Here is an 18,593-nt window from a genome sequence, read left to right as displayed (position 1 = left end):
TTAGATATGTATTAAAGGCCTAGAATATAATTGAGAAATATAGTGAAGATTATTAAATATCTGCATTTTTATGCAGTTAAGCTGCATTATGGGAGCACTCTAGATTTGTGTTCTACCCAATAAAAGCTGAAATACTTGTCATTGTTATTATCTAGCTGGCTACTATGTTATATATAACTAATTTAACACTTTTAATACTTTTATTCTTGATTACAAAAAATATGACCAGAAAAACCTTAAATGGTCGTCGATTAACCCAAAAGTTTTGAAGTTACTCATAGGAAGTAGAACCCCAAGGGTGACTGGGGTATAGAAATATGGTCACTTGGTCTTCTCCCGACCGGCAGTAAAACGCTTGCCGAAGTGGGGCGTCCGTTTGGCTGTGCGGGATGTATCAAGTTCGCAGTCACGTTCGTCAGAAGGGGACGTTAAATCCGATGCCTCGTGTAAAGAGAGTGCCACGCTCTTTGCACGTTAAGAACCCTTGCAACAACTCTTTGAGGGGTCCGTAGGTGGCCTGTTGCAAGGCAAAATTTCTGTCCCTATCCAATATACCCTCATTTTCCAGTGGCAGTCCAAATTTCCCAGACCATCATCAAAGATGGCCTCTATTACAACAACCTACCTATTGTATTTATTGTGAACTTGTTCTCGTCCTGAATATGCATGAAATATTTGCCACTGGACGTTAAGCAACCAACAATCAGTCAATCATAGGAAGTAGTGCTCATTAGGAATCCTTGTGTAGTTTATTATGACTTGTGCTTTTGGCTAAGATGTCAAAGAACAATTGTATGAAATATTTAATCGCCGAAAATCTCTTAAGATAAGTAGTTTAGATTTCCCAAATGGCAAAAGTCGTAGGAATATTGTTTGTCATCAATACGTAGTACGACTACGTCAGTAGTCGTTTATATAATGAGTTCAACTGTTCATGCTGTTGGCAGCAATTTCAAATTAGAAGACAAAATTTTCGTATCTTTTCAATTTGGAGGCAGGGGAGCAAATTAGCGGTGGTCCGAGGTCCGCATCCTTCTACTTTGGCAAGCTGAATTTCGACTTGGACAGTTGGTTTCCAGCTACGCCCAACGTAGTCACCTTCCACTTGAAAGAGAATAAGAAATAACTTTGCAAACCTTTTCACCAAAGTTTCCAAATAAACGATCTAAAAACTTATTTTTATCATTATTATTCATGACAGTGATGTTCATTTTGTTTAACCGCTAGCTTTATACAGAAAATCGCCGACAAATAATGTGTAAATTCGAGTAAAATCGTATCTGATTGACAAAAACAACATTGTAAACACAATAACAATGGCTGCCGTGAAGACAAAATCGGATTCGTTTCCGGAAGCAGATAAGGGTAATTCCGGGTTTTGGCGATCAACTACAAAAAAACAAGCAAGTGAAAAAAATACATCTATGCATGGTAAATGCATATAAACACTAGAATTGTAAACCAAAAGATATATGTAAAAGAAAGAAAAAGCAGAAAATATTTTATACAGAAACTCAAAATTACTTTTTGACAAATTTTAATTTCAAAATCCAATACAATGTGACAGCTGGGAACAGTATATCTAACAATATATATGTTCATGGTCACAGTATAAATTTTCTTTATCAGTGATAAATGATGATAATGCATGTAAGATGTTTTTAAAGTGTAAACATATTACTGCAATTTTGAAGGGGTATTATTTTTTTCCCTCAATTTTGAAGGGTCAATTAAAGTAGCTGGAAGTTTCTTACTTTATTTTCACAAATAATGCAACTACATTATGTAATACCTGAATGTAGGCAAATCATATGATATATAGGTGGGGTCCTTTGGGCCACTCTACCCCCTCCTGTTTGATAACTTTGAAACAGTCGAGATGCCCACCTCTAAACCATATGAGGGCGAATCAAGGATTTAAGGTTCGGAGGGGCGCAAACTTAAATTTTCGTCGAGCAGAGCGAGGCTAAAAAATTTTGAGGTAAAATTATCGAAATATTCTTTATTAAGCTGAGAACAACCCATGCTTTGCAAATTTTAGGGGGGGGGGCACACGCTCGCCAAAAGCCTGAATCCGCCCCTGCATAAATTCAAGTATAGGACAATATAATAAATGAAATAAAATATGTAGGGAGTCCCTGGAGTTAACCCACCCCCTCCTTTTTGAGAACTTGGAAACGGTTGAGATCCCCACCCCTTAATCATATATATTCATGTTTGTGATAATATGAAAAATCAAATGAAGTATAGGGAGTGTTGCTGGGGGTCACCCCACCCCTCCTGTTTTAGAATTTAAAAACGGTCAAGATCCCCACCCCTAAACCATATATATTCATGTATGGGACAATATAACAAATCAGATGAAATATAGGGAGAGTCCCTTGGGTCACCCCACCCCCTCCTGTTTGAGAATTTGAAAACTGTTGAGATCCCAACCCCTTAACCATATATATTCATGTATGGGACAATATAACAATTCAAATGAAAGATAGGGGGAGTCCCTGGGGTCACTGTACACACTCCTGTTTGAGGATTTGGAAATGGTCAAGGTCCTCACCCCTTAACCATATATACTCATGTATGGGACAATATAACAAATCAAATGAAATATAGGGGCAGTCCCTGTCGTTACCCCACCCCTCCTGTTTGAGAACTTGGAAACGGTTGAGATCCCCACACCAAAACAATATATATTCATGTATGGGCCAATATAACTAATTAAATGAAATATAGGGGGAGTCCCTGGGGTCACCGTACCCCTCCTGTTTTAGAACTTGGAAACCGATGAGATCCCCATCCCTAAACCATATATATTCATGTATGGGACAATATAACAAACTATTTACATTTACTATGGGCAGGCCAGTCAGACCTCACCTTTGTACTTAGAACACAAACTCAGTTTTCTTTCCCGGGAAACCAGTCCATTCATACTATTACATGTTCGTACTAAGTCAACTTGTACTACTAGCAGTCAACTAAAACCAACGTTAACTACCAAATAGAACAACTGCAATCATTGCGAACTCGTACCACTGCAGACTCACCATAAAAAATATACATTGATGTATGCATTGCTTTTGAAACCTTGATAACGTATAAATTATTTGCCTTAAAAATAAAATCATTAGATAAACATAAATGTACTATATATGAATGTGCAATCTTGAAGCAACATTGCCACAGTTTTCATAATTACGTTTGCCTTGGTTTTTTGTTAACTGCCCTCAGCGCTTACAGCGCTTTGATTTATATCTTTTGTACCAAGAAAATAATAGTATCTTATATCATGTGATAAAATTCATCGCAATAGTGGAACTTATAAAACTTTATATCTATAATTTGTTTTACAGATAACAGAATGGGGTATCCGTAAACTAGGCCTGATACAGTATGGAGATAAAAGATCTGGTGATTATTCTGGTGGAAATAAAAGAAAACTGTCAACAGCTATTTCACTGATTGGTAATCCATCTGTTATATTTATGGTAAGTCTTTTACATGGATAAGTTGTATAAGGTCATCCATAACTATGGTCTTGATTTTTCTGGTTAAGGATAATAAGCTTTAAATTTATGAAATTGTTTCTAAAACCCCTTTATTCTCATATACCTTTTTTCATAATATGAAAGATTGTTTTCTCAATTTGAAAGATGCATGTAGAATAAGTATAAGTCTTCAAATTTATACAACACTGTATGAATTACAATTATTACATTACAAAATGATAATTTAAATTTCAGGATGAACCTACAACAGGAATGGACCCTCATGCCAGGAGATTCCTTTGGAATTGTATAAATAATATTGTAAAGGATGGAAGATCAGTGGTTTTAACATCACACAGGTAGGAACATGAAATGAAAATATTCAAGGTTGATATTTAATTTAGAAGCGAGACCAAGTGTTGTGTGTTAGGGTAGTGATCCAAAGAGTAAACTTCAACAGTCTCAAGAATTCCGATAATGAAATGTATTTTATTTTAAAGAAAAGATGATTTCAAATGAATATTAAATTATGAAAAAAACTGCATTTGCTTTAAAACCAGTTTCTTCACTTTAAATATATATTGAAGATTTGCTATGAAATTTGAATAGTATGGGCTTTGTACTAACCATTCATGTGAATGTATTTGTATTTACAGCATGGAAGAATGTGAGGCTTTATGTAACAGATTAGCAATCATGGTCAACGGTAGATTGAAGTGTATAGGAAGTACTCAACATCTCAAAAATAGGTAAAAACACAATTACGTTAGAATAAGTAGGATGATGAAATATTTGGGGAACTTGACATATCACAGCATTTCATGTTTTATACTCTACATCATATAATGAAAAAATGAACTTTGAACTTAAGATTCTAGCCATTAAAACAATTCTTTTTAATATAAAAAGAGACGGACCATATGAATAAAATGGTTCATTCTCATTTATCCAACTTTTTAAAATTATAGGTAGTACAGGTCAAAAAAAAAAGTTGGATAGATGAGATCAAAGGTAATCAAGAACAAAGGGTTTATATTTAGAGTTTAGGTTGAATGACAGGTGAAAAATAAGACTGAAAATTATACCCGGATTAAATTTTCTGTAGTATTATCTAGCGGGCAGAATCAATTTGCGCCAATTGCAGTTTTGAAAAGGTATTAATTGCGCCACTCTCTTTTATTTTAATGGTATTAATTGCGCCAATAAATGAAATGAAATTGCGCCACATTTACCTGTAAATATTTTTTACCTATATCATAAACTCTACATGTTTTACCTATATCATACTTGTACTATATTTAACCTTTCCACTTAAGATTTAACTGAACACTCATCAAATTTTAGTAAACTCACCAAAAAAATTAATTGTTTAGTAATAGAATATTTTTTCACGAGTCAATATGTCAAGATGTACAGTTAAGTCTTGTTGTGCTAGTATATTCACAGATGAATCCTGTACAATTATTTTGAATGGAGAATTAGATCATATTCATACAACTTTATTCTATACATGGCTTTAAGAATGGACATTATATTTCCTTAGTATGTTGTCTGTTGCCGTCAAAATCAGAAGCGTGTTACAAGAAAATGTTTCCCTTACTTCATTTGCAAGAAGATTAATCTGACCTCCAATAATACCACCATTCATCTAGATTTTGAAGATAAAATGCACAAAACAGTAAGAGACCTCTTTCCAGACGTCATTTTTAAGTCATGTTGATTTCATCTTGCTCATGAAAAGTATCAACAACTAATGAGTGGATAAGTAAGCAGAAGGGAATATGTGTCTATTTTCAGCTACAAATACCAGCCTTTAATGAACAGAGACATTTTTATGGTTTTTTAAAACTATATATGTACGAGTGAAAGTTTTAATTCAGCATATGTTTTGTTATTAAAATGGCTTTAACCCGCCAGTCAGTAAACTGCCGGTCCCAAGCCCGTATAAAGGAGGCGGGAAGTCAATCATTAAGTTGTTATATATAAATAAAAATAAATAAAATTGGCGAAATAAGATGATTATTTTATTGGCGCAAATGATACCTATAGTTTTGAAAATAAGGTGGCGCAAAAGAAGTATTGGGGCAATTAAGTTGTGGCGCAAATGAGTTACTTTTTGGCGCAAAAAGATATCGCCCTATCTAGCATAGCATGTTAAAATGTGCAACTGACATTTAGGTAATGCAATGTAAATCATTTGAAAGTATTTCTTAGTTTTTGTTGAACTGTTAATTAAAATGTGAATTGGATAAAAAAAAAGTTGCACTTTTATTCATGACGATTTGTCAATGAGTTGGATCTTTTTTTGTGTAATAGGGAGCTTTTTTTTGTGTGTAATAGATCCTTTTTATACGACCGCAAAAATTTTAATTTTTTGGTCGTATATTGCTATCACGTTGGCGTTGGCGTCGTCGTCGTCGTCGTCGTCGTCGTCGTCGTCGTCGTCCGAATACTTTTAGTTTTCGCACTCTAACTTTAGTAAAAGTGAATAGAAATCTATGAAATTTTGACACAAGGTTTATGACCACAAAAGGACGGTTGGGATTGATTTTGGGAGTTTTGGTTCCAACAGTTTAGGAATTAAGGGCCAAAAAAGGGCCCAAATAAGCATTATTCTTGGTTTTCGCACAATAACTTTAGTATAAGTAAATAGAAATCAATGAAATTTAAACACAAGGTTTATGACCACAAAAGGAAGGTTGGGATTGATTTTTGGAGTTGAGGTCACAACAGTTTATGAATTAGGGGCCAAAAAGGGGCCCAAATAAGCATTATTTTTGGTTTTTGCACCATAACTTTAGTATAAGTAAATAGAAATCTATGAAATTTAAACACAAGGTTTATGACCATAAAAGGAAGGTTGGGTTTGATTTTGGGAGTTTTGGTCCTAACAGTTTAGGAATAAGGGGCCCAAAGGGTCCAAAATTGAACTTTGTGTGATTTCATCAAAAATTGAATAATTGGGGTTCTTTGATATGCAGAATCTAACTATGTATGTAGATTCTTAATTTTTGGTCCCGTTTTCAAATTGGTCTACATTAAGGTCCAAAGGGTCCAAAATTAAACTTAGTTTGATTTTAACAAAAATTGAATCCTTGGGGTTCTTTGATATGCTGAATTTAAAAATGTACTTAGATTTTTAATTATTGGCCTAGTTTTCAAGTTGGTCCAAATGGGAATCCAAAATTAAACTTTGTTTGATTTCATCAAAAATTGAATAAATTGGTTCTTTGATATGCCAAATCTAACTGTGTATGTAGATTCTTAATTTTTGGTCCAGTTTTCAAATTGGTCTACATTAAGGTCCAAAGGGTCCAAAATTAAACTAAGTTTGATTTTAACAAAAATTAAATTCTTGGGCTTATTTGATATGCTTCATCTAAACATGTACTTTGATTTTTGATTATGGGCCCAGTTTTCAAGTTGGTCCAAATCAGGATTCCATATCAAGTATTGTGCAATAGCAAGAAATTTTCAATTGCACAGTATTGCACAATAGCAAGAAATATCTAATTGCACAATATTGTGCAATAGCAATTAATTTTCAATTGGAGTTATCTTTCTTTGTATAGAATAGTAGTTGATAATATATGTTGGAAATTTGCCAGACATGACTATGATGTCATTTCTATTTTTATTTGCCAATAACTTTATGTAAATAACTTCATTGGAAATTTGCCAATATAAAATGTTGCTGATGAAGCTTTTTTAGCTCACCTGGCCCGAAGGGCCAAGTGAGCTTTTCCCATCACTTTGCGTCCGGCGTCCGGCGTCCGTCGTCCGTCGTCGTCCGTCGTCGTCGTCCGTCGTCGTTAACTTTTACAAAAATCTTCTCCTCTGAAACTACTGGGCCAAATTAAACCAAACTTGGCCACAATCATCATTGGGGTATATAGTTTAAAAAATGTGTGGCGTGACCCGACCAACCAACCAAGATGGCCGCCATGGCTAAAAATAGAACATAGGGGTAAAATGCAGTTTTTGGCTTATAACTCAAAAACCAAAGCATTTAGAGCAAATCTGACATGGGGGTAAAATTGTTTATCAGGTCAAGATCTATCTGCCCTGAAATTTTCAGATGAATTGGACAACCTGTTGTTGGGTTGCTGCCCCTGAATTGATAATTTTAAGGAAATTTTGCTGTTTTTGGTTATTATCTTGAATATTATTATAGATAGAGATAAACTGTAAACAGCAATAATGTTCAGCAAAGTAAGATTTACAAATAAGTCAACGTGACCGAAATGGTCAGTTGACCCCTTTAGGAGTTATTGCCCTTTTTAGTCAATTTTTAACCATTTTTCGTAAATCTTAAGTATCTTTTACAAAAATCTTCTCCTCTGAAACTACTGGGACAAATTAATCCAAACTTGGCCACAATCATTATTGGGGTATGTAGTTTAAAAAATGTGTGGCATGACCCTGCCAACCAACCAAGATGGCCACCATGGCTAAAAATAGATCATAGGGGTAAAATGCAGTTTTTGGCTTATAACTCAAAAACCAAAGTATTTAGAGCAAATCTGACAGGAAGTAAAATTGTTCATCAGGTCAAGATCTATCTGCCCTGAAATTGTCAGATGAATCGAACAACCCGTTGTTGGGTTGCTGCCCCTGAATTGATAAGTTTAAGGAAATTTTGCTGTTTTTGGTTATTATTTTGAATATTATTATAGATAGAGATAAACTGTAAACAGCAATAATGTTCAGCAAAGTAAGATCTACAAATAAGTCAGCATGAACAAAATGGTCAGTTGACCACTTTAGGAGTTATTGCCCTTTATAGTCAATTTTTAACCATTTTTCGTAAATCTTAGTAATCTTTTAGAAAAATCTTTTTCTGAAACTACTGGGCCAAATTTAAGTAAACTTGGCCATATTCATCATTGGGGTATCTAGTTAAAAAAATGTGTCCGGTGACCCGGCCAACCAACCGAGATGGCCGCCATGGCTAAAAATAGAACATAGGGGTAAAATGCAGTTTTTGGCTTATAACTCAAAAACCAAAGCATTTAGAGCAAATCTGACAGGGTAAAATTGTTCATCAGGTCAAGATCTATCTGCCCTGAAATTGTCAGATGAATCGAACAACCCGTTGTTGGGTTGCTGCCCCTGAATTGATAATTTTAAGGAAATTTTGCTGTTTTTGGTTATTATTTTGAATATTATTATAGATAGAGATAAACTGTAAACAGCAATAATGTTCAGCAAAGTAAGATCTACAAATAAGTCAGCATGAACAAAATGGTCAGTTGACCACTTTAGGAGTTATTGCCCTTTATAGTCAATTTTTAACCATTTTTCGTAAATCTTAGTAATCTTTTAGAAAAATCTTTTTCTGAAACTACTGGGCCAAATTTAAGTAAACTTGGCCATATTCATCATTGGGGTATCTAGTTTTAAAAATGTGTCCGGTGACCCCGCCAACCAACCGAGATGGCCGCCATGGCTAAAAATAGAACATAGGGGTAAAATGCAGTTTTTGGCTTATAACTCAAAAACCAAAGCATTTAGAGCAAATCTGACATGGGTAAAATTGTTCATCAGGTCAAAATCTATCTGCCCTGAAATTTTCAGATGAATCGGACATTCCTTTGTTGGGTTACTGCCCCTGAAATGGTAATTTTAAGGAAATTTTGCTGTTTTTGGTTATTATCTTGAATATTATTTATAGATAGAGATAAACTGTAAACAGCAATAATGTTCAGCAAAGTAAGATCTACAAATAAGTCAACATGACCAAAATGGTCAGTTGACCACTTTAGGAGTTATTGCCCTTTATAGTCAATTTTTAACCATTTTTCGTAAATCTTAGTAATCTTTTAGAAAAATCTTCTCTGAAACTACCGGGCCAAATTTAACCAAACTTAGCCATAATTGGGGTATCTAGTTAAAAAAAAAACCAAAGCATTAAGAGCAAATCTGACAGGAAGTAAAATTGTTGATCAGGTCACGATCTATCTGCCCTGGAATTTTCAGATGAATCGGATAATCGGTTGTTAGGTTGCTGCCCCTGAATTGGTAATTTTGTGGAAATTTTGCTGTTTTTTTTGTTATCTTGAATATTATTATAGATAGAGATAAACTGTAAACAGCAATAATGTACAGCAAAGTAAGAACTAAAAATAAGTCACTATGACCAAAATAGTCAATTGACCCCCTAAGGAGTTATTCCCCTTCATAGTCAATTTTTAACAATTTTCTTAAAATTTGAAGATTTTCAATAACATTTTCCACAGAAAGTACTGTTATAGATAGAGATAATTGTAAGCAGCAAGAATGTTTAGTAAAGTAAGATGTACAAACACATCACCATCACCAAAACACAATTTTGTCATGAATCCATCTGCTTCCTTTGTTTAATATTCACATAGACCAAGGTGAGCGACACAGGCTCTTTAGAGCCTCTAGTTTCCTTATCTTATCTAAAATGTTTTTAGATAATGTATGTTGGACATTTGCCAGACATGACTATGATGTCATTTTCTATTTTTATTTGCCAATAACTTTATGTAAATAACTTCATTGGAAATTTGCCAATATAAAATGTTGCTGATGAAGTTTTTTTTATTGTTTTATACAATAAACAATGTATATTCACTTTTACTACCAACCAATCTTTACCATCACTTTATTTTACATTTTAATATTTTATGATGTATTTAAAAGAGTAGTTATTGTTGCAAACTCCATTAGAAATTTGAATTGATATCAGTTTTGGAAAAAGGGAAACGGGGATGTGAAAAAAAAATGGGGGGAAGGGGGGGGGGGGGGGGGGTTAAATTTTTCTCATTTCAGATTTCATAAATAAAAAGAAAATTTCTTCAAACATTTTTTTGAGAAGATTAATATTCAACAGCATAGTGAATTGCTCAAAGGCAAAAAAAAATTTTTAAGTTCATTAGACCACATTCATTCTGTGTCAGAAACCTATGCTGTGTCAACTATTTAATTTTAGATTTAAATAAGTTTGAAGAAGAAATCTTTAATTGATTTGTAAAATCTTGACATTTTTTTTGTGTAAAAAAAACCCCATGTAATGTCAAAAATTTGATCACAATCCAAATTCAGAGCTGTATCACGCTTGAATGTTTTGTCCATACTTGCCCCAACTGTTCAGGGTTCGACCTCTGCGGTCGTATAAAGCTGCGCCCTGCGGAGCACCTGGTTGTATATTTTTTTCTGTTCTTCTGATCAAATGATCCAAATAAAATACACAAAGACGGAACATAACAAATCCATAGCACATACTAAAGGAATGTTCAGTAGATCTTCATCCTAGTTTAAGTAGGTGTGATATTTCATCAGTGTAGTGATATTGTCAGATTATAACATGGCATTTTTCATATCCCATGTATTATGAGCCCTAGGTTCAATATCAGCCCAAGAAGGCTCGAGGGCTGATATTTACCTAGTGCTGATAATACATCAGATATGAAAAATTACATGTTATGATCTTTTTATCATATACTTCAACAATGGAGAAAAATAACAGATTCGTATTTTGATCCATTTGCGTGGTTCACAAATAGAAGTTCAAAGAGTGAAAAGTTTACAGACGTCGGACCCCAAATTTAGTACATTCGATATGAAATCTTTCTATCATATGCCTCAAAAGAGAAGAAAAATGTTTTAGTATGGACGAATCGACAAAAAAATAATTTAACAATATACATAATGAGCACTGTCGGAAAAGTCAACTTTTTTTTTTTTTAACAAAGTAACTTTCTAAATTAATATGCTTAAAAAATGCTTTTAATTGAACCCTTTTTTTCTTCTTTTTTTATTATTTTACATAATATCGCCGGAATGCCATGCGATAACGTTACGGAAAGGCATGTGATCATTTTTTTTTATATCAGCCCGCTAAACACCATTTCGAAAAAATATGGAATTCACGTAATTGCAATGCTGTTTATATATTATTTGCTATAAGTATATAATAAATGTTGATTTGTCCTTGTTGTAGTCTATCCTTCAGACTTTTGAGTGAAATGAGGTTGAAATTTTATATAATTGCTCAAAATTCAGATTTATGGACGTATTTTTCCATTCGACCGATATACATAACTTCTTTTGTTTTAAAAGATAAACACAAGCTGTTTTTATTAAACTATTTGTAAATTCTGTTTTATATAAATGTCCTTTAAATTTGTGCAATTTCTCTTTTCAAATAAATTATATTTATCAAATGTTCATGCATGTACGTGTCTGGAGGTCAATACAACAAACCTTGAATCTATACCAGTGTCAATACAGAAGCAGACAGTTAATAACACTATACTAATATAAAAACATACAGGAACAAATTTACTGTCAAATTTTAGAAAGACACCTTATTATTACTAAACCAACAACCCAATACTTATCAAATTTAAAAAGTTGGCTAGATGCGAGTACCTTATTTTAAAAAGTTGGACCAATAAAATTACCTCATATTTAATTTTATTGTTATACATCAGTCTGTTTGACTGTCAATGTGTCTGTCTGTCCTTTTGTCAGTCACATAAGTTTGTCAGTTTAATTGGGCGCACTACGTTTGCGCGCATTTGGGGATTAAAATGTTTTATGTTTGCGCGCAGCTTTTGATTACATTTGCGCGCATTCGTTTTACAGGTAAACTCAGGTAAAAATATAAAAAGAAATTAAATTAATATATAATTGACTATATATTTTTCAGCGTTTTACGTTTCCGCAATTTGGCACTACATTTCATAATAAATATGACTATCAATTATTTATTTTGAAAATATTTCTTAATTCAAATTATATTTTGTTCATATTGAATTCTAGAACCAATTATAAAGTATCATTATAAAGTCCGTAGTATAGCTTAATGCATACATGTAACTTCATTGCGAATATTTCATAGTGAAAAGTGTTTCAACGAATATTGATGGTTTTTAAAATTAGTAAATAAGTTGAGTTAGTTTGTAAAGTTACACTAAGGCACACACATGGAGTCTCGGCACGCACCGACATGTAAAGTAATGAATTTATCAATACTTTTGCCTTTAAGATAAGCTTTGTTTTAACATTTGTTTTAATATTTTTTAATTATTTTTATTACTACCTGTATTTTACCTGAGTTTACCTATCAAAAAATATGAGCAATTGTAATTAAAAGCTGCGCGCAAACGTAACGATTTTTTAGCGCAAATGTAATGGTAATGCGCGCAAACGTAATGCACCGGTTTAATTTACCTTAATTAATCAAAATAATGCAAAGCTTGACAGAATGTTTCTTTTTGTTTTGTTTCAGTTTTAATAATTTTATGAGTTAGTGTTCTCTTATTACTTTAATGAATTATAGAAAATGTGTGTTTATTTTGAAAGAGAAAAAAATTTATATTTTTAGTTAAGGTATAATATATATTCATTTGTATGATTTCCATCTTAGATTTGGTAATGGCTATACTGTGATAATCCGTGTTGCTGGAGAAATACCAGTACTGGAACCAGTTAAAGACTTTATGGCTAATGTGTTTGGTGATCCAGAATTAAAAGAGGAGCACAATAATATGTTACAGTATCAACTGAATTCCAAAATAAAATTGTCTCGTATATTTGGTCAGATGGAAGCTGTGAGGGATAATCTCAATATAGAGGACTACTCTGTTTCTCAGACCACCTTAGATCAGGTAAGTTAGCTAGTTAGTGGGACATTATATGATTTATTTCAGTTAATAACATGATGGTCAAAATAATAGATAGAACATCTAATCAATGAATTCAAATATCTAAAAATATTGAACTCGTGACAGAACAACACTGATAATTAATTATAACGTGTGTGCTACTCATATTTGTGAATTAATGCGTTGTTAGGTCACTGGTTGAACATTTTTCTTTATCTTACCTCCTATAGATTTCTATGAACATTATTGGTTAAAAGCAACCTCATGGAGACCATATATATTTCATATGGGGTTAGAAGGTGGGGCTTATTTCAATACATGGTCAGTAGTAGTGTTATGTCTCTTTTGTAAAATCTGAAAGGTTTCAATAGATAAAAAAATTGATGATGAATAATTGAAATAAGTTCATAAAACACATTAAAAGCCAAAAAGTTGTTATTGTTGGCATAGACTAGTCTAAATACCATATGTTAGGATAGTCAGTAAGATAAATTCATTACACATTGTCCTAGTGACCTGATGATTTATATGGGGTCAGCAAACTCCAAATGGGGATTCCAGCTTTGGAATTTTCTGACCCCATATAAATTGTATTATGGTCTCATCCCATATGGAATTTACTGACCTCATATATTTTGTTTGAAGTAATACTTCATGTTACCAATAATATTTGAATTTTTCAATAAGTCTTCTATAAATCATGCTATTTCACTCAGAATTATTAAGAGTTATTTATCATTAGTGATATAATTATTTCAGGTATTCATTCATTTTGCCTCCAAACAGACCGACATGTTAGATGATGAACTGTCCAATGAAAAAGGGTCATCTCATAGAGGTTAGTAAAAAAAGTACTTGATCATTTTATTTGATACTGGCAAAAATAACTTTCAATCCATTGGTACAATATTTCCTTTTTATAGAGGACAGTGTTTTACTGTGAAAGGCCACACTCTATTGTGAATAACTGACAGATTATATCATTAATCAGACAATCATTATTTCACACTGAAGACATAACAAATCAAAAGAAAATATGCACTTTTGGAGTTTTGAAATTATTTGGTCCTCAGGATATGCTTAAATGTGTACCAACAAATAAAATACCTTCACAGTATTTATAGTAATTTAGTTATAATTGTTACATTCAATAGTTTAGATTGTATTCTTTCCTCTATGTTTTAGGTAAACAATTAAGTTTTAGGAACAGTATTGTACCCGATGATTCTGACATGGAAAGTGTAACAGGAAGTACTGCAGATCTAATGACGCATGAAAGGAGACTCAATATCTGTAAGTAGTCATACAAAACACTCTTGGGAAAGTGGGGGTATAATGGAAATACTGCAGTTCTAATGATGCATGAAAGGGGACTCAATATCTGTAAGTAGTCATACAAAACACTCTTGGGAAAGTGGGGGTATAATGGAAATACTGCAGATCATATCTGTAAGTAGTTAAAAAAAAATCTACCAGTATTGGGAAAGGGTGGGGGGGTGTATAAATGGCATGATTGAACACTCAACAGATTATTCTGACACCGATCGTCCCTGGACTGTAAAGCCAGTCAAGGTTGTTCAAAACTCCTATCATCATTATTCTGATATAGAGAGTGGAAGGGAGTACCATATATCTTATAAAAAGGAACATCATACATGTAACACTGTAGAAATTACTATGAATTTAAGGATATATAAGAATAAGTAAGGAGATTTGAGTAAAAAAAGGATAATACAACCAGCTAGAACCATTCAAATTACTTGGGTTTAAAATCAAATTAAATTTTCTGTAGTCATTTTTTCATTCAGAGTATAAGAGCAAAAATATGTGCCTACTCATCAATATTATATTTACAACTTCAGAATGTAATTGATAGTTTGTTTCTTTGTTTTCAGATGGGTCCTTCAGAGGGGAGACCACGGACGATGAAAGTTTAGCAGGAAGCACTGTAGGACTGGTTAGACCGAACAGTTCACGTAGCAGTACACGTAGTACAGCCAGTGATCAAAACTTTCCAAATGTTCAGATATTCTGAGAAGTTTCAACTTTGTTTAAAGACTGAAAAGATTCATCCAAATGTTGTGATACTCAAAAGAATTCCTTAAACTTGATATCGTCTGTGATACGATGACGCAAATTTTGTAACTTTGTTATTTTGTTATTTACGGATGGCACAGATTTTGTAATTTTGTTATCTCAGTTTTTACCATAGATCTGTTAATGATTTTTTGTAACTTTTTAATGATCCTGCTCTTAAAGTGATTGCTTATATTGCATCATGTAAATTTGAATAATCTTGTTATTTTACAGAATTTTATCAAACAATCAATGTAATTCTTATAATAGCTTCAGCTACCTCAAGGTTTTCCTGTATACTTTAGACCGCTCACTATGTTATAAATATTGATTAATATTTCTTAACCCTCTATTTTTACAACAAGAGAAGTTGTGTTTTAATTAACTACATATCTGCTGGCAGATGATATTAGAATGGAGATGTAAATATTCTTGTTTTAGTTATTTATACCAATTTTTTTACTTTGTATTTTTTATTTTCATTAGGTTTGCTTTTGAACAATAACATATCTTGCTCAGTTTAAAGAATCTAAGAGTTGCTCATTATAATTACATAATTTTCTAATTTATCAAACTGTCTTGGCTACTAAAGAATTTATAATATGATACATGAACAAACTGTTCTTTGAGGAGGAAATGGTTGTGCATTTGATTTGTAATAAGTCAGAATTATTTATCAAATTCAAATTCCTTAATGTGTGCACATTATTTAGAGTTAAGAATATTTTCAGGTTAATCTTAAACAACTTATAATTTTATTTTAATTATTCTTAGTCTTCATGGAAAAAAAATGTTAATAACTGATTATATTGTGGCATCATTTACAAGGTAGTATTGCTAGTCTTTATTCTCGCAATTTGTAAGTTTTAGAAATGAAAATGGTGCATATTGACCACAGACAAAAATGGCCTACTCAATTTTAAATATTACAGAACTTTTATGAGTATTTTTGTCAATGGATTATGCCCTCAATTTGATGTTTGTTTTTGCTTAATATTGTTACCAAATGGAAGGCAATGTTTGCAGAAAAGTGATGCTCAATCAAATACTGCATATGGGACTGCAAACTTACTTGAATATATGGTCACAGAATATAAGGAAGATCTTAATGATTTAGGTTATTATGTCAAAGGTCAGGGTTAAAATAACAGAATTTAAAAAGACAAAACTTTGTGCAGTAATGAGGTTTCTGGATGCTAACACTACATTAGAGAATTTTCTTTAAATTTGTCGACACATGTAAAAAGAGGAAGATCCATATTGATTGTGCAGTTTCTTGCTTTAGGGTCAAGGTCATACTTCCTAAAACATAAGGCAACATAACCATCTTCTAAAATTACAACTATGCCATTAGGTGACTAAAGTAAGGGATATTCCAATTTTTGGTAAGTGTTTGTAGTATTTGAGCTGTGTCTGATTTATAAATATGTCTCTTAAGGGAGAAATTTGAATTATGTATATAATTGTAAGGCTGAACACTGAGTTCAGGTGTTGACAAAAATAAAACATATATTATGATACTCAGAATGCAACAAGTTATTATTGATAATTAGTATCATGGTTGATTTAATTATTTTGATAGTGTGCAAATAAGAGACCATACATTTTGGCAAAACTTTTTGTCTAAATGTTATGTTTGTTTTTTAATCTACTAATGCAAACCAAAGTAAATATTTCATTATAGACGCTGGAACACTTTTAAACTTTGTAATTGTTTGTTTACCTTATGTTAGAATTATACTGTATGTGTTGCATATCTAATCTTTAATTTTTCTTAATAATGTTGAGTTTGTGATATCCTCAAAGCATAATATCATATAGGATTTTGGCATAGATATGAAAATATTTTTTGCCCTTTTGAAGTGCTATTGTTTTGGTTGAAGAAAATATAAGATTACTAGTGTAAGCATTTGAATTCTTAGACTTTACCTTTTTTTCACACTAACCACATTTTCTCATTTCTATTAATATAATAAACTTGTTGAAGTATAAACAATCATTGAGAATAATCATATGTCACAGAACTAATACTTGAGATTTTTTTAAAGAAATAAAAACAAAACAGATCTTGAATTTTAGAAAAAGATTTATTTTCTCAATTCTATAGTGTCATTTTGGAACCTATCAGCAAATTTCAATCATACTTTTGTTTTTAGTATGTTGTAAGCTATTGCAATCATATTTTTTAAATGTATGAAAATAAATCAAAATTGTGGATTGGTGTGTATATTTGTTTTTGAGAAACAAGCATTTGAAAAATTATAAAGTTTTAGGGTCAAAAAGGTATATCTGCAATGTACTTATGAAGAAATGAATGCTTTACTTTATAAAAACAAAACATGTACTAAGAATTTCAGAATATTTTACCATTTGATATGCTGATGATTTGACATGACTAATTAGTTGTTGGTTATAGTAAGTTTGTTTTGTTCACTAATGGTTTGATATTTCATTCATCAAAAGTCTTTCATATGAATTTAATGTGGTTTAAAACTTAATAAGTGTCTTTCATAATTGTTTTATATAGAATAAAAATTTCTATTAAGAATAGATTTCATTTATTTATCTTGCATCGATGCTAAAGGTTTTTTTTAGATTATCCGATGAGAACTTTAGCTATCACTTTGGTGTTAGTAATCTGTAAACTGTTTAAAAATCTTCTTTTCCTGAAGTACTTTAATATGAAGTGGCATTAGGAGACATATTAAAATACAGTTGATCAAGTTAATCATTTAATATTATATAATTTCAAATTCTGCCCAAGATAACGTCATTGAGGTACGGAGTACGACAAACAAAAGTACAATAACATAAAATCGTTAGCTCGTCCATTCACTTTAATTGGTTATAGTTTTAATAACAATGGGTCGCGTGTGTGTCCTGTGCTAGTTCTCACTATGGCAGATCTGACATGTCCATTGTTTCCCCGTCACCAGTTCCTCGACAATTGTTAGTTTCCATTTGCTTATGGTAACATTGCCTGAATATAAACGACATTACCCGTGTTGATTGCTCTCTCGTGAGATATTCCTTTTTCCAACAATTCTAAAAATTTGTCTAGTATGTTTCTCTGTAGTTTTGTGCATAATTCAAGATTTCCTATTTTACTCTGCAATATTTGCTGTATCTTGAACGTCTGATTGTGGATACAGAGTTGTGTTTATTTTCCATCTGTATAACAGGTGTGATGATATCAAAGGCTCTTCGTCTTTGATGTATGAAGAAACATATGTCAGGGTTTGGTCATTTAAAATCGCTTTGATTACTGTGGTGATAATTTTGAAGTGTCTCAATAGTGACGTATGACTTACACTGTGTCCTTCTTAAACAAATTTTTTGTCAAACCAATTAGATATGTCTCCTATCGCCACTACAACTTGGTAACATCACA

General features: G+C 32.2%; 1 protein-coding gene across 4 annotated transcripts in view; it reads left to right on the top strand.

The window, feature by feature from the left end:
• Positions 1–17,750, top strand: part of LOC143055224 (phospholipid-transporting ATPase ABCA1-like) — a 75,276-nt gene extending 57,526 nt beyond the window's left edge. For all 4 annotated transcript variants that reach the window (XM_076228370.1, XM_076228376.1, XM_076228358.1 and 1 more), the window contains 7 exons: positions 3,354–3,488; positions 3,744–3,847; positions 4,145–4,237; positions 12,889–13,129; positions 13,886–13,964; positions 14,312–14,419; positions 15,022–17,750. In XM_076228370.1, the coding sequence (XP_076084485.1) occupies positions 3,354–3,488; positions 3,744–3,847; positions 4,145–4,237; positions 12,889–13,129; positions 13,886–13,964; positions 14,312–14,419; positions 15,022–15,161 (900 nt within the window). In that variant the 3' untranslated portion in view covers positions 15,162–17,750. The remainder of the gene's footprint in view (positions 1–3,353; positions 3,489–3,743; positions 3,848–4,144; positions 4,238–12,888; positions 13,130–13,885; positions 13,965–14,311; positions 14,420–15,021) is intronic.
• Positions 17,751–18,593: the final 843 nt, after the last annotated feature.

The sequence above is a fragment of the Mytilus galloprovincialis genome, chromosome 1, assembly GCF_965363235.1.
Source record: "Mytilus galloprovincialis chromosome 1, xbMytGall1.hap1.1, whole genome shotgun sequence".
Classification (NCBI taxonomy): Eukaryota; Metazoa; Mollusca; class Bivalvia; order Mytilida; family Mytilidae; genus Mytilus; species Mytilus galloprovincialis.
Note: the sequence above shows the minus strand (reverse complement) of the source record. Positions and strands in the feature narration are given on the sequence as shown.